General features: G+C 38.0%; 2 protein-coding genes across 2 annotated transcripts; both read right to left on the bottom strand.

The window, feature by feature from the left end:
- Positions 1 to 385: 385 nt before the first annotated feature.
- On the bottom strand, positions 386 to 2,317 carry LOC115964798 (probable LRR receptor-like serine/threonine-protein kinase At3g47570). Its single transcript, XM_031084047.1, has 2 exons — positions 847 to 2,317; positions 386 to 723 (listed from the first exon to the last, which is right to left on the bottom strand). The coding sequence occupies exons 1-2, from the start codon at positions 2,315 to 2,317 to the stop codon at positions 386 to 388; spliced, it is 1,809 nt and encodes a 602-aa protein (XP_030939907.1).
- A 12,400-nt stretch (positions 2,318 to 14,717) lies between these two features.
- LOC115964799 (B3 domain-containing transcription factor VRN1-like) lies at positions 14,718 to 15,763 on the bottom strand. Its single transcript, XM_031084048.1, has 3 exons — positions 15,460 to 15,763; positions 15,235 to 15,362; positions 14,718 to 14,999 (listed from the first exon to the last, which is right to left on the bottom strand). The coding sequence occupies exons 1-3, from the start codon at positions 15,761 to 15,763 to the stop codon at positions 14,718 to 14,720; spliced, it is 714 nt and encodes a 237-aa protein (XP_030939908.1).
- Positions 15,764 to 25,254: the final 9,491 nt, after the last annotated feature.

A 25,254-nucleotide genomic window follows, 5' to 3' on the forward strand; every position in this document is an offset into this window, starting at 1 on the left:
TTTCAAAAACATCTAGGTTCAAATCCTCCCCCCCCAAAAGATTACAACTGCAAATGAAATTAGATAATTAATCTCCCTAACATGATATCAACAAAATCAAACACAAATAGAAGTTTGAAGGAAATTATTTTGAGATACTCACGCATATAAACTACAGATGTAAGACAGGGTATAAGAACAATATAAAATACTCCTCCATAAACTACTAGCATGTTTATCTAGAATGCAAGACGCGTCTTTCTATCCATTGTCAAACTTTATGAACCTGCAATTAGTTAATAGAATACAACATAATGAAGAAAATGTCAAAATAAAGAACTTAATACCAACATAAAGAGGGTAAAAAGTTTGATTTTTGACCTTTTAAATATTTGAGAACATTGCGCTAAATCCTACCACCATGAAGAATGTCCTTGACCAAATGTAGCTCAGACAAGGCCTTGCTAATGTCCCATCGTTCTTGTGGCAACTCCATAGTGCATGCATCTCCGATCTTGACCAAGGATATTAAACACTCCTCTTTTTCATCAACATTGTTTAAAAGTTTTGGGTCTATAATCTCCATTACATGGTCAGGCAAGGCCATGCTAGCATAGTTGTGAAGGTTAAAGCCTCCTTCAAACATACTATTTGTGGGTCTCTTTCCCGTTATCACCTCTAACAACATGATTCCATAACTGTACACATCTCCTTTGGTTGACACCTCACTTCCTAGACCGTATTCTGTCATTCAAAATATTTGACATAGATAATATAGTTCATTACAATTTAGAAGCTCAAAAAACAATCATTGTAGATGTGGGAATGCATGTATTAATAATAAAAAGTTTAGTAAATTGTTGTTACCTGGAGGAGTGTACCCAATTGTTCCTCTTATTCCAATTGAGCTACTTTGTTTAGAATTTGTGAGTTCAAAAAGAAATTTTGCAATCCCAAAATCTCCAACACGTGCATTCATATCACAATCAAAAAGAATGTTACTTGGCTTTAGATCACAGTGAACAATCGGCATTGGGCAGCGGTGATGTAGGTAATCAAGTGCACAGGCAACATCAGTGGCAATGCTTATTCTTTGAACAAGGTTCAAATTTTGTATCTCTACTTCCTCAACATCCATTTCCAAATCCATATGCAGCCAATTTTCTAGACTTCCATTGGGCATGAACTCATAAACTAGAGCCTTAAAATCATTGCCGTTAAAATCTATGCTTGAGCAAGAAGTTATGATCTTAACAAGATTTCGATGACGAATATTTTTCCAAGCTTCACACTCAGAGATGAAGCTCCTAGCAGCTCCTTGACGCTGAAGATTAAGTACCTTGACTGCAACAATTGATCCCTCCTCACCAAGGATGCCTTTATACACTAAGCCAAAACTACCAACACCAATCAAATTTGCTAAAGAGAACCCATTAGTTGCTTTATGGAGAGTTTGGTAAGAAACTTTCAAAAGTGATTTTCCCAATGAAGATTCTAAAGAGTTATTCTTTCTTTTATTTTTGCGCCAATAAAATAAGAAATATGACATTGTAGTTACTACAAGAAGAACACATGCGACTGTAATTACCATTGTGAGTGCAAAAGACCACTTCCTTTTCTTCACTTGTTTAGTTAAGCACCTAGGCAACTTGAGTTCTGAATTTCCCCCACAAACCCTACTATTTCCAACAACTGATATTGCTGTAGCATTTGAGAAAACTCCTTTTGCTGGAACCTTTCCTTGAAAATCATTGAAGGATAAATTCAGGAACCTTAGGCTAAGCTTCTCCAAGAAATTTGGAATTTGACCAGACAAGTTGTTTCTAGAAAGATCCATACCTTCAATACTTCTCAAAGAACTCAAGGATGTTGGAATCTCACCTTGAAAGTAATTTCCCTCCATGTTAAGGTGCTCAAGGCCAGTGCAAGAGCCTAGGCTGCTTGGAATTTCACCATACAACTTGTTCTCAGATATGTCCAAATCAACTAAATGGACAAGATTGCCAACCTCTGATGGTAAAGATCCAACAAAAAAGTTTTGAGCTAAACTAAGTGAAATTGACAGCATGGAAATTGCAAAGAGTTGCTTTGGAATAGTACCACTAAGATTGTTTTGAGCGAGATTTAATGCCAGCAAATTTTGGCAATTTCCAATACTTGAGGGTATAGTTCCTTGCAACCTATTATTTGCTAAAGACAGTATACTTATCATCGTTAAGTTTCCAAGGTTACTTGGTAACGTTCCAGAGAGTCGGTTATCATTTAAAAGTAAATTCTCTAACTTACGCATATTAACAATATCACTTGGGATCGTCCCAGTGAACTCGTCACCACCCATCTCTAACATGTTCAAGTTGACCAAATTTCCGAATCCTAAAGGGATCTGTCCAAAAATAAAGTTTTGACCCATCGAGAAAAAGTTAAGTTGGGTTGAAAAATTGCCCAAAACATTTGGCAACTTACCTTTGAATTGATTGTCCATGAAATTTAATTTCAGCAAGTTGCTACAATTGGCTAAAGATTGAAAGAAATCCATTTCATCTGCATCTCCACTTCCTAAATTATTTGATTGAATAAATAAACCCTCAAAACGTGGTAAGGCTCCAAAGTTGATCGATAATTTTCCCGTGAAATTGTTCTGATCAAGTTGGAGGCATCGTAGCTCTGAAGTATTAGATAATGAGACTGGAAGAGATCCAGTAAATTGGGGCCAAAATGGGCAAATGCTCTTTTTTCGGAAATTAAACATCCTTGTGCCCTCATTCAGAAACTAAATAGGGAAATGCCCCTCTTTTGTAACTCGAGAATACTAAAATCGAGTTATATGAAATACTCGATACTCCTATGATCGAGTTATATACAGGTTTTTCCCGCACTGCTGGCATTTTTTTTTTTTTTTTTAATCTCTACATAACTCGATTACTTAAAAATCGAGTTAGTTATGCTGTTATAAACCCTGATTTCGTACGGTCTTTGTGTCAGGTGGAGTGTTTCAATGTAACTCGATTTCTTTAATATCGAGTTATAAAGTATACTTGATATCTGTAAAGTCGAGTTATTCTCTTATAATTTCTGCACACCTTCTCCCACTCAGTGTGCCTTGCTCTCTGCTGAACTGAGGTCATCCTTTCTGCTGAACTGAGTTGGAACTCCTCCACAGATCAACAGCGGCTTTCAAACTCAATTGAAATTTGTATCACCTCAGGTAAAAAATTCACATCACAATTTTAGGGCAATGTTATTTTCATTTGATATTGTACTAAATTTTGATTTTTTAGGTTGAATGAATGTGAAGTAAGTACATTGGTGTGATTTTGATTATTTGTTGCAGTAAACGTTGGTCACAAGAGAATGAAATAATTTCTTTACTATAGCAACATTTTGTATTGCACATAATCATCATTGGTCAGACATTTACAACAACATTTAGTGTTGAAGAAAATGTGTAGACATTACCAACAATGTCTATTGTTTATGGTCAAATGTTGGTATTAGTGTTAGTATTTCATTTTTAGCATGCAATAGTACACAATTTTATGAATGTCTTTGTTGTGTACCATTCTATGCAGGATTACATTATTTAGCAACAGTTGATACACACTGTTAACTTGATCATTTGGTGTTATTGTATTCAGTGTCAATGTCTGGTTCTGGCAACCCACAACTCTATAGGCCTCATGATGTGTTCACTGCTATGGGTCGTTGTTGGGTATTGGAAGATGAGTTCAGCTATCCAATCAATCCGAATTTGCGAAATAGTGCTTACGTTCACAATACCATGAGATAGGAGTGGGCTTGGTTATTTCGTGAACAACAAATGTTTTATGATGAGTTGGTTGGTTTTAAGTTGCCAGTGCCTCGGCGACTCGCATCACAGATGCCCAGAGACAGCATCGACGAACTTCGTAAAGCATTGAACCACATAAGAAAAGAAAATAATCGAATGAAGATACGTCTTAATCGATATCGGACCCAAGTCGAGATTCGAGAGTCAGTGCAGGAAGGGTGGTACGAGCATGCACAGTTCCTGCAATTACTTCTTGTTGATCCCATTTATCAGTCAGACGTGGAGATGTCAGATGAAGAGTAATCGTGTTGTGTCGTGGTGTAATTAGATTTTGTTGGAGAACTATTTTGCTTAACTATGCGTTATATGTATGGTTGCATTTGTACTATGTAAACCTTATTATTGATTATGAGAAGCATGCACGTTATTTGTAATGTAGATTATTCTCACATAAGTCATAAAAGTCAAATATTCTCACACATGATATTTTTCAATAAGCACGTACGACATAACACAGAAAACATAAAATAACTTACAATAACATTATTAACTTAACCATAGACATAACACACACACACCACAGTGGCATTCATTCTGATAGGTAGTCCTCGTAGTTGAGGACATTGTTACGTTCTGCCGGAGTGAGTTGCCTGTTCGTTGCAGCGGCTTGCTCCTCCGCCAATTGTAGCATATGATATCTGGACCTACGAAGTATCATAAGATTGTTCTTTTTTTTTTTTTTCGTCACTACACGCTCATATTGGTGCATGTTTTGTCGTGGCAGTGTGAGCGAGCTACGCTCGACAAGAGGTGCTCCGAGTTACAGGAGATCATTGTGCAGAACGTTGGACTCGTTCACGCAAAAGTCCCACTACTGTTGCAATCCGGCATAGTATTCCCTCTCGTCAGAATCTCTTTGCGTTCTATAGTTATTTGGAAAACGAGGTAGCATCCAATTACGCATTGACATTGGAAAATGTGACTTTAGATCGGTATGTGTAGAAGTTTTGCAAGGGTAGATGTATGTAAATGGGACTTCGGTATGTGTAGATGTTTTGCAAGGGTAGATGTAAATGGGACTTTATATAGGGGTTTTGCAAGGGCAAGTATTCAGGTGGATGTGACTATAAGTATTCACGTGAATAAAGATGATATGACTTGACAGTATATTGTTCAGTGGCGTCTATTGGTGCATGTGATTCGTTGAGGTAGCTGTTTCATATGGCTATAGCTTGTGCTACAGTAGCGGGCTGGTGATGTGTACTGCAAAAGAGGTTGCGTATTTATTCACGTGAAGACTATTCAACATTGATGTGCTTCATCTGACATGACTTGACGAGACAATGTTGAGCTGTGTTAAATGTATCATAAACTTCTCAGGGATGCTATAGGTACATCCTTTAAAAATGCTGCATTGCAAAAGGATGCATAGCTGTGTATTGACGTGCGTGTAGGTGATATGACTGGACAGGGTTCAACAGTGCAAAGCTGTTGAGCAGCACTACGAACATCAATGTAGCAATAGGACCAATAACACCCGAAATTGATGCACAAAATTTTTTGCGCTGCTATGTGTATTGACGTGAGTGTGGATGGGTACTTCTGGTCAGGGTTCAACAATACTGAGCTATCCACCGTAGCTACAGTCATTGCTCCCTATGGTGGAATTTGGCAAGTGTGATTGAAGAAAGCTGATAACAACATTTGGTTTTGTAATGGTTGGCAGGATTTCGCTGAATACCATTCTATCTGTTATGGTTATTTTTTAGTCTTCAGATATGAAGGAAATTCAAGCTTCCATATTGTTATATTTGATAAGACTGCCATTGAGATTCAATATCCACCTAGGAAGAATTGTAAATTGGAAGATCATCAGGTAAAAATATCAAAAACTTAGATGAAGATGATACAAACATTTCTTCCTCAATGTACAGACCCATAAAACATGAAGTCAGAGAAAAGTTTGTTCTTAAAAAATTACCGATTATGTCCAGAGGAAGAGAGAGAGAGCAATCCAAGCAGCCAAAAAGTTCAAGCCTAAAAATCCTTCTTTCATGGGTATCTCGTGGCCACATAATATGGTGAGCCTTTATACATAATGTGATTATGATGTTCTCTTAAATATGGCTTGGAAACATATATGGGAAGCAAGTATATTATTGGGAAGCAATTTGTCACACATCAATGTCTTGTGCTATTACCCTCCATCAAAACATATTAAGCAATGAGATTCGGGAAAGGCTGGGTTGCATTTTCGAAAGACAATAATTTAGAAAAAGGAGATGTCTGTGTCTTTGAGGTGATCGAAAGGACTCCTGTTGTGATTAGTGTCTCAATATTTCACTTGGTTGACCATCAGAGTTTGGACAAGGATAACCTGTTTAAAATTTAAACTAGTGATGTTTATGCTTATATTTAATTAGGGACTTTGATCACTACTATGGTTTATTTCTGATGGATGTGGTTTTAAGACTTTTCTCTGACCAGTTTGGTATGTCTTGTTCAAAACTATTCAGAATTCCTGTGCTTCATCTGACATGACTTGTTGAGACAGTACTGAGCTGTGTTCAATGTATCATAAACTTTTCAGCCATGCTCTGCATCCTTGAAAATGGTGCATTGCAAAAGAAGGCATATCTGTGTATTGACTGGACAGGGTTGAACAGTGCGAAGCTGTTAAGCAGCACATGTAGCACTATGAACAACATCTGTGTAGCAATGGTGGACAGCTCACACCCAAAATTGATGCATAACCAATTCAGGGATGCTCTGCCTCTTCGAAAACGGTGCATTGCAAAGGGTTGCACATATGTGTATTCACGTGAGTGGGGATGGGTACGTGTGGTCAGGGTTCAATAGTTTCGAGATGTTGAGTATCACATGCAGAACTACATCAATCAAGTGTAGCAATGATGGACAGCTTACCCCCAAAAATTTGCTTACACTTTTGAGGGGTCCTCTGCATCCTTGAAAATAGTGCATTGCAAAATGTTGCATATCTGTTTATTCACGTGAGCATGGATGATATGACTGGACAGGGTTCAATAGTGTCGAGTTGTTGAGCAGCACATGCAGAACTGCGAACATGACTTCGCCGAACAGTGCGAGCTGTGTTAGCCTTTTCCAACCTCACTTGCCAAATGCTAGTATTACGAGCAGTGAGTGTAGCAACAGTAGAGAGTTTTATCCCCCTGTTTCCCTACAAACTTTTCAGGGAGTCTTTGCAGGTAGAAAATGTAGTTACATTTTCTCAACATCAATGTAAAATTACATGAAGAAAACTATGCTTCCAAGTTTTACATCAATGGCTTCCGATCATCACAATTGCAATATTAGGGAGCTTTCAAGCAATGCTACAACAAACCAATAACTTGAATGAAACATTTTAAAGGCTGATCAGGCTTTTAGGCCTTTACCCTATTTTTAAGCAAACCAAATATCGTTGTGAGAGTGTGTTGGGTGAGCCATATGGATTTTCAGTGAGTGAGTGGTTAGTCTGGTTTGGACGAGTCTTTATGTAATGTATCTATATAAAGTAGGACACTATTACAACTAAGATACACAGATACGTGCATATTATATCGTGACTCAAACAACTCATATAAAAGAATTATTCGTATTATTGAATCATATGCGCGGTTGGTCTATGTGGTTTGGATCAGTCTGTATGTATTGAATCTATTAAATTTTCCTACAAGTAATGTGCACATAACTTCCTACATTACATTACATTACTTGAATGTAGCAACAAAGAACACGTATGAAAAAAATGAGAAAGTGATTTCACATAAACTTAGCCAAAAGTAATAAACAGTTAATCTTTAGAGTTGCAAAAGTTGAACATACATAATCATCATTTGTCACACATTAACAATAACATTATGTATTGCACATAATGTGTAGACATTAACAACAACGTCTAATGTTCGTAGGTAGAAATTTTTGGAAATCATCATTGCTTGAATCTGAGAAGTCTGAAATATCTGTTTCATCATCTAACGCAGTAATTTCATTAATAGACTTCATGGCTCGCTCTTGCGCCTTCCCCTTTAGATGCTTCCTAGCTTTTTGGATTGCGTGAAAACGGTCTAGTCGCCTTTGCATTTGATTGTTCTCTTGTTCAAGACGAGCAAGTATGTTGGCAGGTTCATCTCTAGGTAACTCGGCAGAGCGTGCCTTAGGAACTCGTAACCCGTGCCATCGACAATACACCTCTAACTCACACCTCTTCTCGTATAGGGTTGACCATGGTGGTTCTGCTATAGTGAACTCTATTGCGGTGGTATCTGTACTTAGTTTTGTAGGTTTGCCGACCATGATGTGTCCGACGCTTCCAAGACTCTCATACGTGTATATTGGCATATTAACGAAATCTCTCTTCTTTCCAACCCATTTTCCTCCATAGTGGTCTTTGTATGTATGTAGTTGTTGATCTGTTGGAACTTGTGATGATGCATTTGTTGAAGTAGGTCCAAACTTGTTTCGCATTGTACGATTTGATGTTGAGGCATTGCGACTCATAGCTTAATCAATCTACGAAGTTAGCGGGGTAGAAATTTAACATTATATCACTGGTGCATTTATAACCTCATTTCACGGTCCAGGCATTACAATTTCACTTATTAGGGCTTGTCATGTCAAACCCTTCAGGAAAAACGCTATATGAACAGGATTTTAAATGTTCCTAATGTCACATCAAAGGTGGGCAGTAGTTGCAACAGTAGATGTAAATGAGACATCTGTGCATCCAATTTCACAATTCTGTATTCACGTGAGTATGGGTGTGAAACAGTGTCGACCTGGGTATCCACATCGTGTAGAGCACCGAACATGACTTGACTAAGCAGCAGCGTCTGTTGGCGCATGTGCTGCGATTGAAGGAGTTTGATATGACTACAGTTGGTGCTACAGAAGCAGGCTGGTGACGTGTGTTTAGAGTTGGAACTTGGTCACCTTCAAACTTCGCTATATTAATTGTGTTTTGTCTTTCACCAGCAAGTTTGCAATATTAATTTATTAATTATGTTTGGTCTTTCACAAAATAAATTATGAAGATCACAGTGTTTTCTGTGATTTGGTCATTTTGAATGTCTGTAAACATCATGGTGTGTAAATATGACGGTGTTCATTATCTTTGGTCATTAAACATTTACAGGTTAAAAGCATCACTTTGGTCTCAGAACCATCACTCTTACAAATTACGTAGCGCCACAGGCTGAAACACTGAAATTTCTCTTGTAATCGTAGCCAATTAATGTGACACTGCATTTGAGGGAATACCTACTTACTCGACTATTCGATCAAACATCGTGGTCAAAGACTTGTCGGTTTGAAGCGAGGCCCAATTTGGACTGAATACCACATCTGTTATACCTTAGATGTTGGTGGCTTGAGCTCCTGGTTATATCTGTTTAATTGTGCTTGGTCCTTTACAAAATCTTAAACATCAGGGTGTTTATTATCGTGGGTCATTTTCAAGGATGCTAGTCAAAACGCTCTTCCCATAATTCGTGACTGTTGGTTAGAAGAGATTGCACATGGTAAAACCATGTTCAACCCTGAAACTAAGCTCTCAAACAAACGCGTGCCATAATAATTTACAGGTTGAAAGCACCACTTTGCTCTTAGAACTTTGATGTTAGTGGCTTGAGGTCACTGTTATATCTGTTTAATTGTGTTTGGTCATTCGTAAAAACATTAAACATCAGGGTGTTCATTATCGTTGGTCATTTTCAAGGATGGTAGTCAAAACACTCTTCTCATAATCCGTGACTGTTGGTTAGAAGAGATTGCACATGGTAAAACCATCTTGAACACTGAAATTGAGCTCTCAAACAATCACGTCCCATACACATTTACAGGTTGAAAGCACCACTTTACTCTCAGAACTTTGATGTTAGTGGCTCGAGCTCACTGTTATATCTGTTTAATCGTGTTTGGTCCTTCACAACAACATTAAACTTCACGATGTTTATTATCTTCAGCTCACTGTTATCTAATATATTATGTAAGGGGCTTCCCCTGTTTGGATTCCTCATATTTGATTAAAAAAAATCCGTTAGACCAAATGCTAGAGTGAATGAGGTCATGCCAAGTGTCGCTTTTATCTTTTTCGACGAGTCTGCACTGCAAGGTTTCATCAATAAATTTTGTAATGAAAATATGATGCATGAGGAATAGTCCAGGCGAGGATCAAATTCAGAATAATATAATTGATGATTTAAGATCGACAAAAATATCCAATTAGTGGAAAATACATGTAAGCTCAACAAAACCTCCAATAAAAATAGTTGCCTGAAGTCAAGATATAGCTTCAGCCATTGTTCAAAGGAAAATCTCCTAGGTGGTGCATCGTTAATATCAAAACCTGTAAACGAATTGTGCTTTCACAAACCTTCCATTTGTATTAATAATTACTATAATCTAAAAACACGTGAGCGTCGTACAAATTATGAAATAAATGTTATTTACACACAGACTTGGATCTACTTGATATTATATAGAATCACATAATAACATAAAAAATTCTTAGACCATTACATCCATTTCAATAATACTAATGATAGTAACGATGGGCATGAAACTAACCATCATATTAATATATCAAATTACTTTCAACGGATACCATGTTCTTCAAATTGCCACTAAAATAACAAAATATAGAACTGTCATACAATTCTCCAAATATGTTATACCAACCACAAACTGAAAATCGTCCCCCCCTTGGGTACAATGCCCAATGGGAATCATCAAGAGTCAGATGGTGTAGAAGGTGGAATAGGACGTCTATAGTGAGCTAAGTCCACTCGCATAGCTCCAACCTCGGCAAGAAGACCATGTAGAAGCTGACCATGGGCTGCCTGAGTCGTCATAATGGTCTCCATCATAGCATGAAGAGAGGGAGGAAGAGGGCATGTATGCGCTGCATCAACAGTGTCAACATCTATCTCATCATCACCATCCTCGGCAACAACAGATGTGGGATCCCCATGCATGTCCTCATCTTGAACATCTCCAGTAGTAGACCGTACTCGTGGTCTGTTGGATGGACCAACACTGAGGTCGACAACCTTCTTTTGGGCAGTTCGCTGTTTCAGAAATTTGGCTCTTATAGGGGCTTGGATGTGAACCAACTCGTGGGAAGGAAAGTTCTTTAATCCTAAATATTTGAGGACCCTATGGATGAGAACTGGGAAAAACAAAGCATGCCTCTTATACTTGCTCCTACGCACCTTGACAATGGTTTCGATGAAAAGGGAAGGAAAACAAATGGAACTATTGGTGACGAGGGCGTAAAGCAAGATACACCTGTCTACAGGGATTGTATGAATATGAGAGATAGGGAAAATGTTGTGACAAGCTATCCTAAAGAAGATATAATTAAGCTCAGTCAACTCACTTGAGCTAATACTTCGGCCAGAATCCCGATTGTTTGATCGTCCACAAAGAACATCCATAACATCATCAATACGAGGAGACATAGAGTTTGGATAAGTAGGTGTACAAATTATAGGTACATCAAGGGCTTTAGATACGTGCTCCCTAGTTATTGTAAACGGTACACCACGTATGGACGATGCCACCTTGTGACCACCAAGATCCTCATGCACCGATAGATTCGAATAGAATTCTCTAATCAAGTCAGCTGGAGGGGGTTGTATGTTTGTACATAGGGACAGCCAATGCCTAGACTGTAGATTCTCACGAACAAAAGGATGCAGTTCCTGTAAATTGATTTGCCTTTCTCCCCAAATACGCCTACGCTTAATCAAGGTTTCAAAGGTTTGCTCATTTTCTGGCGTGAGGAACCTTAATTGATCAAACACCACTTCAGGTTCGGATGCAGCTTTGCATTTTCCCCTCTTAGTCCTCTTCGAACCCATAACTAATCGATGGTCAGTAGTGCAAACACGATCAGCTCACACAAAAACAGAACCAAAATGAAGTTTGAAGCAGAGAACAAAAATTGAAGAGTAACCAGATACCATGTGTAGAAAATCATGCACACAATATACTGTCTAGAGCAGTTTACAACAACACAATGAAAAAACAATATTCTTATTCACGGGTTGTTTAGTTGGTGCAATAATTGTAATGCATTTTGGTCCGAGTCAATAATTTGAAGTTAGAGACCTAGAGTATATAACAGAAGTCTTATTATATAGGAAACATACAAGTGGATTTAGGAACTGACATATTTTCGAAATTCATAGCTACATGTAGTAAGTTTCATCAGCATATATCTATACCACAATGTACAGTTCAGACATACAACCAGCATATATCTATACCACACACATATGGAGCCACTGGCAAGTTCATTTTGTGGAAGGAAGACAACGTATGACATAGGCAACCTTACTAACAACAATGCATTTAACTAGCCAAACACCCAATTTCATCACAATCTTCATAGACATAGACATAGAAGTGTGAAGCATCAAAATGCAAAATTTGAGAATAATGCACCAACAATGTGTAATTTCAAAGACAGCAACTGTTAAAAGAGTCTTACTATGTAAAATCCTCGACGAATTTGCACGGGAAATTGTGGGTTCTAGCCAGATGAAGCGAGAGCAATCGAAGATGTAATTTCGGACAGCTGCAAGTTCTGCAGAACTGGGGAAGAGTTAATAAAAATGGGTAATAGATTGTAATGTCCATATAACTCGATTTTCAAGAACTCGAGTTACATGCAATCCAAATTTCTAGCACAAGGGCTTGCACATAAACCGATTGTCTGTAAATCGAGTTATGTGTAGCACAAATAACAAGAATCCAGTTAATGGTGGAACGGCTTTCTCATAACTCAATACTGCAGACAACGAGTTAATTTCAAATAACTCGATTATACCTAACTCGAGTTATTTTTCTGGGCCCCCAGATATTTGGACTGGTCCAGATGCAGTCCAAGACGAATCGAAGTTTAAAGGTAGGCCTGCCACAATACTCGATTCTACTTGAATCGAGTTCTGTGCAGTGGAGAATCACAAGAATTCAAATTCCTCGAGATTTGGGAAATCGAGTTACGTTGTACACATGGACCTACCCAGCCCATATATTTGGACTAGTCTAGATGCAGTCCAAGAGGAATCCAACTGTATAGGGCTACCTCGTACAAAACCCGACTTCGGTAAAATCGAGTTATTTGCAGTAGAATATCTCAAGAATGCAATTTCTGTGTGTAATGGCTTGCACATAAATGGATACATCATAAAGCGAGTTATTTGCAGAGTTACTCAATTTTGTAGAACTTGAGTTATTTTCACTGGTCTCACCCATGGACCTCTTCTCCCTTAATCTTCATGTTAGGTGTAATCATTTCTCAACATTAATTTAGTGTGGTATTGACAATAACAAGCTGACTGGGCTTGTTAATTATGATACCTCAATTCATGTGTCTGATCCTCAATTTCCTTGTACAATATGGTGAAGGTATTGTGCTGAAGCTAACATAAAGAATTGTCGTTCATGAATATTTTTGTGATGTGATGTAAGCATTACCTGCCTTCAATAAGAAATTTGTAGGGCTGCCCTAAATTCTAGTGTCATCATTCTGCCATTCTAGGACTGCTACAAGTAGTCTTCTAAGTTGTTCCAAAAATCATGCGGAGCCTTTTTATTTAATATTTTTTATTTACATTTTTTTTAGTGGTATGATTTTCAATAAAATGTAAGTTTCACAGTTTTCATGAAAATTTATTTTTCATGAAAATTTCTTGAGAAAATGGATTTAGAAATAATCCAGACTCATGATTCCTTATGACAATGATAGAATTACTTGCATTTCTGCCGTGTGGATGACCCACTTTCATAAGCAGTTAATGGCAGCAGTTATGACAGGAGTCTGACAAATGTTGTTTGCAAGTTTGTTCAGTTCAAAGATGATGTTTTTCTATAAATTTTGGTGTCTTGAATGCTTCTGTGTATCCTAAATCTCTCTCCTTTTTTATTTTCCCCTTATATTCATCCTTGCGTTTGCAACACTACTGTTCTTTTGAAGGACTGCTGCAACAAAAAAAAAAAAAAATATCATCCATTTTGTGTAGATTTGATTTCAATATAATTTAATTATCTTATCCAGAAGCATGAGTATGCTCTCTCGAATTTTAATGTTTTTGTACATGTAGGGAGCTTGGCATTGGAATAGTTCCATACAGTCCTCTTGGTCGTGGTTTTTTAGTTGGCAAAGGAGCTGTGGAAAATTTGGCTGCAAATAGCATATTGGTACATATTTCACCAGTATTTTGTGTTATTCATTTGTAAGATACAAAGATTTTTCAGGAAACAATGATATTTTTCTTTGAGCAACGATTCATCAAGTTCATTGAATAAAACAGTACCTATTTTAGTCCTTGCAGTTTACAAGAAGTTCCAATTTCATCTATAACATTTGAAAAATTGTAACCAAGTGAAATTTTGAAAATTTAGCTATCAAGCTTTTCAATTTGCCACATTATATTGATTGACACAATTGATGGATTAACTTCTCACTTATTTTTTAAACATCTAAATTTGCAAACATCAAAAATAATGACTAAAAATTTTAGATTTGGTGTTATTGTATTAAAGTGTTACAATATATACAAAACATACAACAATGTCATCTGAAAACAACAAAATCCTATAGCAATAACAATGTTGACCCCCCTAAAATAAAATCCAAGAGTCGCCATTCAATGTAATATAATTGAATGACATGCAAAAAGGCCAAAATCCAAACAAAAGCGCAGAAAAAAATACAGCATCACATTCATTTTAAAATACATATGAAAGTTCATCATAGTAATTAAAAATTTTCCAAGAGTGAAACTCTAAACATCACAAAAGTATCCAATCAATAAAGTTGCAAACTGGGATGAACAAAATAGGGATTAATAGTAAAGTTGCAAAGTAAACACACTCTAAACATCACATAATATTATCATCACTTTGCATCCACCCTAATCACTTAGTCTTGGCACTTGAAAATGTGGACGTTTAACACAACACCGTCCCTCATAATCAGCTCAAATACACAAACACCTCCTACTCGCAAACTATTTTCCCTCACAAATGCAGACCAACCAGCTGATACGACACATGATGAACCCCCACTTCGTTCATAAATGTATAGCTTCACAGGCCATAATCGGTCCACAATCTGGAGCTTGACAAGGAGTATACTTGCTTTGGTGTAGTCCTTGGTAAACCCGTCTCTCGGTAAGTAGTTGATAATGTCTTGGGGTAAACTCTGTACAAGGAACAATAATAGATATTTAACAAATATATTCTAGCAACAAGTATCTAATTGATCTACATCTTTTCACCTAAAAACACAAATAAGAAAAAATCATTACCAACAAAATGTCCAGCCACAAGTATCTAGTGTGACAATCTTTCTAATTGATCTATGAAAAATGATAGTTAATGGGAGTTGCATTTCTAAATTACAAAAATATTCCATTTTAGTAAAGCTAAAAGCTTACCGCACGATCCTTGCCATTAACGTAGGATGGACGCATGATAACAGTGAAAAGGGGATTTTCTGATTTAAAAGCATTGGCTATAACAAGATTTTTAGCTACACCACCGTCTTTCTTAGGATGGGCTGATCCTGAAACGAGTTGAAAATATGAAGTCATGCACATAAAATTAATAGTAAACATGCTAAACAAATCAACCAGTTGCTTACAAAAGTGTAACATTCAAACCTGAACCCTCTCCCCTATAAAAGTGTTTGATGATTTCAACAGAGCTGTCATCACTCTCATCATCTTCGATCCTATGAACTTGGAGTTCGTCATCTAAAGTATAGTCTATTTCTGTTGCAGTGGCATCAAATATGAGTACATCAAAGTGTGAATTTCCTTCATATTTGAAAACCAGCAAGTGCCCCACGGCTACACCATGAGAGCTTGCAAATTCAGACCAACCATTTTGAAACCAAACCCCCCCAGCATGTTGTGTCAACTTGACTTTCCATTTTCTACCATTTGGAATAGTGAGAAAGGCCATATTTGACAGGTCCACTCCAAATTTCTACACGAACTTATCTGGAATCCGCTGTAAAAAGAATCTCCATAACATAAATGCAGGCTAGGGAAATAAACACATGCAATCAATCAAGCTCTATGGAGTTGTGCAGCTACCATTGCAGGAAATATGGATTTAGTGATTGTTAGGTCATATTACTTTCATAAGTGTTCAATGGTATTACTATTTGTTGGATGACCAAAAGCTCAAAAAAGCAGACAAAATCCTTATACACAATGCTAGAAAATAAAAGTTTGAATGATGGCAGAATACTCCTTAGTTACAGCCCCCCACCCCCACACAAAAAAGAAAAGAAAATCAAACAAAATAAAATAACAGCCCATGCAACATAGACGTTATATTTAATAGCTATAACCTCAATCTGTCATATTAAGGGCTCGATATTTGACAATAACAAATCTTATGAATTTTTATGCTTCTTATACAACCTAATCTTATAACCAAAATAACCATCAACAGCTTTCAACATTTTACATTTCTCTGTTGTTGTTGAAATGTAAAAAATTTTGGGGAAATGTTGTATTTTGATAATGTGTCTGTGATTTGGTTTTGGGGTGTTGGGGAAACATTGAAGATGACCCACTTTTGTTTATGGGCAGGATTTGGATTTAGACGTACAAATTTTTGCCACTTAGCCACTTCATAAGTTTGTGAACTCTAAAAAACAAATGATAAAAAGAGTGAACGATTTCTGTATCCTAGTTTGATCCCAGGACACAGTTTCACAGTTTAAATTGAGTTATACATCTGTGGTGACCCTATAAGCCCTATCACATTTTCAAAAAAATGCCATCTGCTCTTGCTCTGTATTTATTTTTCCTCAATCTCTACCATGCGCTTATCCCTGTTTCATTTTTTGTTCATATAAAAGTGTTCGATGCAAAAGTACTCTGTTATGTGACTATGTTCTTCTTAAAGTGTAACCTACGTATTGCAAAATGAAAGTTTTTCTGACTACATGTAACAAATGTACATTTTTTCAAGAATCACAAATAAAGAAGATGAAGTGTACGAAGTGTATTAGCATATGATTTTCAGAGGAATCTAGTTTATAAATTTGAGCATACTTACAAGCTTTCCTTCCTGAACAGCATTCGGCAGAATAATCTTGAAAAAGTGTGGGGACCGATCAGCAGGACCATCGTCGTTGTCTCTCCGCCATTGAGAAGCCATTGTTCTGGTTCTCCAAACTTTCGCTGAGAAGAAGTTGAACAGTTGCTGCTTTGTACGTTTGAGCACTAAATAGTGGCCTGGTCATACACATAACCCGATTATTATGAAATCGAGTTCTGTGTACTGGGACTAAAAGGAGTCCATGCTGTGCGCAGTGTATCTCAGAGAAATCCATGTTGTGTGTGGTGGTTTGGAAGTAACTCAATATCCTGAACATCAGGTTAAAGTAGAATTACTCGATACTAGAGAAATCGAGTTACATGCGAATAACTCGCTTATACAGAAATCGAGTTAAGATATTTGGACTGGTCCGGAGGCAGTCCAAGAGGAATCTAACTGTAGACAATGTCTTCAACGTATCTCGAAGCTAGAGAAATCGAGTTCTTCTAAACGTAACTCGGTAATACGTAAATCGATTTACGTTGACTGGGCTTCCTGACCCAGCCCAGATAATTGGACTGGTCCAGAGGCAGTCCAAGAGGAATCTAAGTGTAGAAAATGGTCTTCAACGTATCTCGATTCTAAAGATATCGAGTTCTTCTCAACATAACTCGGTACTGAGTAAATCGAGTTACGTTGACCGGGCTTCCCCACCCAGCCCAGATAATTGGACTGGTCCAGAGGCAGTCCAAGAGGAATCTAACTGTAGACAATGGTCTTCAACGTATCTCGATGCTAAAGATATCGAGTTCTTTTCAACATAACTCGGTAATAACTAAATCGAGTTACGTTGACTAGCTTCCCGACCCAGCCCAGATATTTGGACTGGTCCAGAAGCAGTCCAAGAGGATTCTAAGTGTGCACAATGGTCTTCAACGTATCTCGAAGCTATAGATGGCGAGTTCTTCTCAACATAACTCGGTTATAAGGAAATCGAGTTACGTTGACTGGGCTCAAACACCCAGTCCAGCTATTTGGACTGGTCCAGATACAGTCCAAGAGGAATCTAACTGTGCCTCTGCTCTCCAACGTAACTCGGTAGTCTATAAATCGAGTTATGTTCAACGTAACTCGGGTCTTCAGAAATCGAGTTACCCAGATACTTGGATTGGATACAGTCGAAGAGGATTGAGAATGGACTGCAACGTAACTCGTTAACTGGAAAATCGAGTTTTATTTAGTATAACCTTTCTACTTGGAATTTTGCTTGCGACTTGCACTGTTCACACCCATTCAGTATTGGCGTGCTTATTCATAGTAAAAGTGGACTTGCTAACAACCATGCTGTGAACAACAAGTCATCCATACAAATGCAGACCAACCACATCCATCAGTAACATTCCCCCATTTCCATTACGCGAATAAAAAAATCATCCATATATACAAGCTTATTTGTAAGTAAAGAGCCTCTATGCATTTAAATCAGTTGATGTACAAAAATAAAAAGTTCAATTTTTGCATTTTAAACATTCTTCACAATTGTAACTTGAAACTTGGACAGAATCCGCCAACAATGGTTTTAGGCAAACATGGAGTCATAGCATTTGGGTGACACCTTCTTTTTGTTCTCTTCAGAAGTTGCCTCCTTTCTGAGGAGTAGCCAACACAAAAATTAGTATACAACCCACAGTAATTAATAAATTGAATTGACAAATACAGAAGAGCCTTCAGGCTTGCCTGCTTAAATGAGGAGCATCTACAGTTACACCTTGGCGACAATTACAAATCTGCAGCAAAACATATACAGTTAGGGAAATAGAGACCCCATGAATACTAGAATATGTACACCACAAACAATAAGATTGAAAGAACACCAAAACTGGGACAAAAGACTTGGAATGGTAATATGTAGGAGTTAAGACTAACTGCAACTACTTGAAGAAGTAATCACAAGATTGCCCAAAGTGGAGCTAAATTTGATACAATGGTATTACTATCATGGTTCCAATCTACAAATTATTGCCCACATCTTAATTATAACTCATATAATGTAATATCTAAACATGTAAAGAAGAATAACTTATGATACCCCCTTGTTACTATGATTTGTAATTGTTACCTGCTACATAGCACCATGGCTTGTTGAAGCCACATTTCGAGTTGGACATGTACGACGGTTATGACCCTCTTGGCGACACAACCCACGCTTCAACTTTGGTCCATTCTCAATCCACAATGAGGTTGGCAACTCCCTATCCTCGTCATCCATCTCATTGCGGATTCTCGTGGACTTTGGCCGACCTTTCTCACGGATTAACCGCTGGTTTGGCATCACGGTTCTCCTTTCTGCTGGCTCCGGCCATTCTAACCTATCTTTTAGTGGTTGGAATATAGGCTCATAGCTGTGATACCGTTCTTCAAGGCGGTAGAAATGATCCATATACTCAGTGGCATCATGGTTGTGTTTGGCACAAACTGCTATCAAGTGGGAACAGGGGATCTTGTTTGCTTCCCATTTGCCACACGTGCATGTCATGTCTATGAGGGAAACCCTATGGGTGTGATCTCCCCCACTAGTGTTCAACAGTGAAGACTGTGTCTCCACTGTATATAACCGTTGTTGCGCACTCATCCTTCTAACAATATGGAGCTTCGCCTTCTCTTGATTTTCCTCGAACTTGTCATATGCATATTTGCACCACACTTGCCCCTCTTCCAACTTCTCTAGGGTTTTGTTTCGACGTTTGTCAAAGTATGAGTTCACCTTGTAAAATGTAAACTTCACCATTGCAGTTATGGGCAAGCTACGTGCGCCCTTAAGTACCCCATTGAAGCACTCTGACAGGTTGGTTGTCATTGCCCCATATCAGTGCCCATGGTCATGTACAAGTGTCCACTTTTCTTGATTTACCTCCTTAAGATAGTCGTATGCAGCCGGGTTAACATTCTTGATGCAATCCATGGTGTTCTCAAACTTCCTAACTTGATTCGCAATTGCTGCGTTCCATACCAAGTTCTTCAATGGCACACTATTGAAGTTAGTGTTAACATTGCTTACTAAATGGCGGAGGCAATACCGGTGATGGGTTAAGGGCGGTTGCAAGTAGCCCCTAGTGGTGTCATCGAATCATGATTGTATCCCACGATGCTTGTCGAATATTATACACAAATTGGTCCGGTCTGTAACATAGGTCAACAGGCATGCCAAGAACCATCCCCATGTCTCCGTGCTCTCGCTTTCGACAACGGCAAATGCGAGTGGATAAACCTCGTTGTTACCATATGTTGCCATTGCTATCAACAGCTTTCCTTTGTACTTGCCATAGAGGTGCGTTGCATCTATACTTATCATCGGCCTGCAATGCCTGAACCCTCTAATACATGGACCGAAAGCCCAAAACGCGAAGTTGAATATACAAGTCCCTGGGACATGGGGGTCACACTTTAATGTGGTTACAGTATCCGGATCTGCATCAGACAATGCAGCTAGAAATCATGGCAATTCTGCGTACGACTCGTCAAAATCCCCGTAAATACGTGCAACTGCCTTCTGTTTGGCTTCCCAAACCTTGTACATAGTTACATCATGCCCATGCCTTGCATGCAACATACTACGCAAGTCCCTTACCTTTCGGGTTAGGTCCTCCCGTACATACTTCTCAAGTGCAATGGAGATGAACTTTGAATCCATCATCCGCCCATCAGTTGGTAGCTAGAGGGATGAGCAACTATGGGGACCCTTACATGTACTGATAACCCATATCCCTTGCTTCTTGCTGCAATTGGCCCGAATTGACCACAAACATGCCTCACTCTTGCATCGCACTACCAGCCTATTGGTGTCAGACTTGATGACCTTGTATTGCTTATTATGCTCCACAGAGTAGAGGGTCAACATATATTGAACAGAGGCTTTATTCTTGAATAGCATCCCCTTTGCTGGGTGGTCACCTTTATGCCAACTTGTAAGATGTCCTGTACCCAATGCAGGTGATGGGTCATTAATATTGTCCCATGTGTTTGATGTGAACCATTTTGGGATAGGAACTGTTGTAAGGCAATCCTCCTCGTTATTTTCGATCAGTGGTACATCTAAGACCTTCGCGTCGTCCACTGGTCCATCAGTATTAATGAACTCTTCGTACACATCTCGGCTGGCATCAATATCAATTCCCTCGTCCATATCAGCTTGGACATGCTCATATGTGTGACTAGACCCTCCTACATCATGTGTATTGGTGGCGCTCACCACTTCGGTGTTGTCCAAATGATCAACCGCACTACATGGTTGATTATTGTAGGGGAAAGGCGTGGCATAGGCAAAGGGAGGATGCACGTCAACCGACAATGAGTGTGGCTCTTCCACCCCACTGGCATGCTGTGAACTTGCACTACCATGGAACCCAACAGCCTCAACAGTTACATACAAGTCGGATGCTATGAACTGGGGGGTCCGCTTAATCACTGCCCACATCATGTCCACGTCAACATCGCAACCCAACGGATTTGAGTTGTAGACAACCTGAGTACTCACAAGTATCTGGGGGGCACGGTACACGATGGATATCTTATGTGACTCCTTGTCCAATCATAGAGCTTCCATTATCTTCTGGTGCATTTTTCTCAAGTGTGTTCCCCATTTCAACTCAATGAACTTCTGCTTCACTGACTCACCTCTATAGGACAGCCCATGCAAGTCACGAAAATACTGTTCCCCATCATAGTAAACGTAGAAGCAGTGACGACCCATGTCAGACCTGGATAAGGACAATTAATTGTGGTTATCATGCAGAAGATAGGGGGTTATGTTAATGCAACAGTAATTAATCTTTTACAGATGCACTATGATGCTATCCTAATTATAGGTGTACACACTTGATTCGTTTGGACACAAAGAATGGCCTTTTAGGGGAGACGTGCCACAACAAAGAATCAGGGTGTTTGTAATATCGCTTGGTAAGGATGCAATATGGAGTAGGAAAATGCAAACATGGTTAGCAAAACTTGTTCACCTCGCAGGCTTTCTTTTTCAGAACCCACACAATAAAGCCTTTCAGAACTGAAAGAGCCATACAATTTAAACCTCAGTATACATTACACATCATTGTTAATATGTATGAATGAATGCATATGTCATCATATGAATTCACCGTACAATGTTTGTTTATATATATGTTTATTTAGAATGATTATATACTTATTTCCCAAAAAAATTCTCAAAAATAATTATTATATACATTACTATATCTATACATATTTAGGAACAATATGTATACAATGTCACTATCACACACACACACACACACATATAAGATTTTGCTAATGTATGTCATAAGAGTACACAATAATTAATCATTTTTTGGACAATTTTTTTCAGGATTTTCAATGCATTAACAGTTTTTGCAATTCCTAACCTTGGTGTTTTTCAAAAAATTGGTGCCCTAAGCACATAGATTATATGTAGACATACCTATACATGTCTGTGTATATATATATATATATATATACATGTGATCATATATGAGTAGGTAGCTTTGTTTATATTTACATATATTTGCATATACATACATACATATATATATATATATATGTGTGTGTGTGTGTGTGTGTGTGTATGTGTGTATATATATATACATATATTTGTTCATGCCACATATACATCTTATGATATGGATAAGTACGTTTGTCTATATATACATATATCTATACATACATACATTTATGTATATATATACACACACATAATTTCAGAATAAGACAGTTGTAGAAAGCAATCCAAATTATAAGTAGTTATGTAAGTGAATATATACCTGTCAGGGAAGATGTGCCAGAACAAAGAAGAAGGGGACCACAGCAACAGCACGCCTGGTGAGGATGCAATAATGACAAGGAAAATGGCAGAAGAGTTAGCAAACTTTGTTCACCTCATAGGCTTTCTTTTTCAGAGACCAGATAGTGAAGGTTTTCAACACAGATAGAGCCAGACAAGTGCATGGATTTTGAAATGTGGGGAGGGGGACAACATGACTCGATATTGAGGAAATCGTTTTTATATAAAACTCGATACCACATAAATCGAGTTACTGTTGACAAGACATATTGAAATGACGGCATTTCAGAAACTCGGTTACTAAGAAGTCGAGTTACATGTAACTCCGCATTTTATGTAGGTGCAGATGTTGCTATAACTCGATTTCTATAGAATCGAGTTTTAGCTCCATTTCCTCTACAAAAGCGCACTTCACACATTAGAAGGTGCAACCACATTCTAGAGCAATTGAATTCCCACCATTGCGTGTTTGTAGAGCAGGATGGGACGAACCTATGTTGTGTTTAACGGTCGTGTTCCAGGCATATACGACAGTTGGCTAGATGCGAGTAGACAAGTTCATAAATTCCCAAACACCAATCACAAATCATATAAATATCGAAGGGAAGCCGAAGCTGCATACATGGAGTATTTGCATGGTAATGGCATGGGTGTGCATGGTGGTGCGTCTAGATCGTGGGAAACTCCAAACATATCAACCTCAACTCCACCTAGCACTTCTCAAAGCGAAGGAACCAACTATGGCAGTGGAGACATTAGGAACACTTTGTTAAGGTATCAGTTGGAAGTTGCCATTGAGGAGCGTGACCACGCAAGGAGGATCGTAACGTTGAGTGCAAACATGTTGAATGAAGTGGTGGCTCATGTTGTGGGGGATGATGAAGTTGATGCACCCACGAGACAACGTACGGATGCATGAATGCAAAAGTACGACTTCTTGTTGTGGTATTTAGTAAGATATGTATACTTGCAAGTAACTACTTTCGTGTGTGCTTTAAGTAGAAGTGTCATCGTTTTCCAATTGTTTCACTGGCAGATATGTATATATGGAAAAATAACCTTATTATTTTTGTTTTTGGACTACTTTGGTCTTATTCGGTCCATTATATCTACTTTGGTCTTATTCGGTCCACTGTGGTTTCTAGGAAAATCGGTGTACTACATTCTATTTACTCTATTTGATCCTATTCAGTCAGCTTTGGTCGTACCCCGTCTATTTGATTCACTGCAGTCCATTATTGTGTAGTTGCAAAATACTAGATCAGCCTATACACAATGAGCCACGATTAACGAATGTACATGACGTGAAAAACAACAATGAATTGCGTAACCTCTACATGAACGATTTGGAAATCCTCCTCGTTGGAGGATTCACTGTAATCCATACCAATCAAAGAAAATTCAAAGTTTAAAAAAGATAGGATTGGAATTATTCATACATGATAAATCGTCCAACATTAGAAAATTATCTAAATTCTTCAAGTCAATTCTGAAAATTTTAATAGCCACAATATAGAAAGTCCAGAACAAAATGACCATGAATAAAAATTGACACCAACCAACTAAAAAAACAAATAACACAGCTATATAAAGGTTCTTGAATCCCAAACATTGTAAATAAAACCCTAAAATTATGATGTACCTTGTAATATTATTCTGAATTAGAAAAAAAAATGAACACTTAAAATTTCAAAGTTACGTAAAAAGTGAACATTACATGGAATACTACAGGTTTCAATAGATACATTACTATATCTTCCCTCTAGCTAGCTCCACTGGACAAAACAGGTTCATCTCTATGGGAGTGGTCTTACCACTGCCAATTCTGCCAACAATACGTATTTTGTGCCCTTCCTCAAATGTGCAACTGATCCCCCTCAGAACAAGTGCATCAGCCTATATTTGATCTGTTTTATCAATAATATTCTTAGAATCTCAGCATAAGAACCTTATAGATTTTTAAATTAAATCAAAAAAAATAGTTACCTGCAAACCATGTATTTCAACTTTACCCATAGATGGCCAATCTGATGGAGGCCGGTTCCCTTCGAACGAGAACATTGTTCAGGAAAGTTTGGTGTAATGCCCTTGTAAAAACTCAAAGACCCTCGAACCTAGAAGCCCCAACACAATAAATTAGCCTTATAGATGAGAAAATGTCTCAAGTTTATAATGAAAGTAAGAACGTCTAACAACCTAAAACAAGTTTGTGACTCAATGGGGTGAGACAAAATCTCCCACCTTCACAAGTTGAGATCATTAGGTATTTATTCTCTTATAGCATTTGCGAGAACAAGCACAGATTTAGTATTTTAGTTATAGAAAAGACCAATGTATTTGCACTCTACTTATAGAAAAGGCCAAGTCAAAGTTTCAGCAACTATTTGCTAAGCAGATGAACCGCTGGGAATTTATTCAGCCCTTCATATGCAAGCAGGGGTAGAAAGTCCTATAGCATAAACAAATTGTCTAATGAAAAACCAGATAAATGCCAGCAACGAAGCAATAATTCAGCAATTCATTCTCTACGAAATATTTTTGCTACTCTGCATACCGTTTTCTAGAGCAG

This window comes from Quercus lobata, chromosome 10 (genome assembly GCF_001633185.2).
Source record: "Quercus lobata isolate SW786 chromosome 10, ValleyOak3.0 Primary Assembly, whole genome shotgun sequence".
In the NCBI taxonomy this organism is placed as follows: Eukaryota; Viridiplantae; Streptophyta; class Magnoliopsida; order Fagales; family Fagaceae; genus Quercus; species Quercus lobata.

Bases quoted from the DNA above. Each gene is read 5' to 3' on its own strand.
- LOC115964798 (XM_031084047.1), bottom strand. From the start codon at position 2,317: ATGGGTGGTGACGAGTTCACTGGGACGATCCCAAGTGATATTGTTAAT. The intron at 724-846 runs GTAACAACAATT...TTTGAATGACAG, and splicing joins AATTGGGTACACTCCTCCAG to AATACGGTCTAGGAAGTGAG.
- LOC115964799 (XM_031084048.1), bottom strand. From the start codon at position 15,763: ATGGCCTTTCTCACTATTCCAAATGGTAGAAAATGGAAAGTCAAGTTG. The intron at 15,363-15,459 runs GTTTGAATGTTA...AACTCGTTTCAG, and splicing joins TTATAGGGGAGAGGGTTCAG to GATCAGCCCATCCTAAGAAA. The intron at 15,000-15,234 runs GTAAGCTTTTAG...TTCCTTGTACAG, and splicing joins TTAATGGCAAGGATCGTGCG to AGTTTACCCCAAGACATTAT.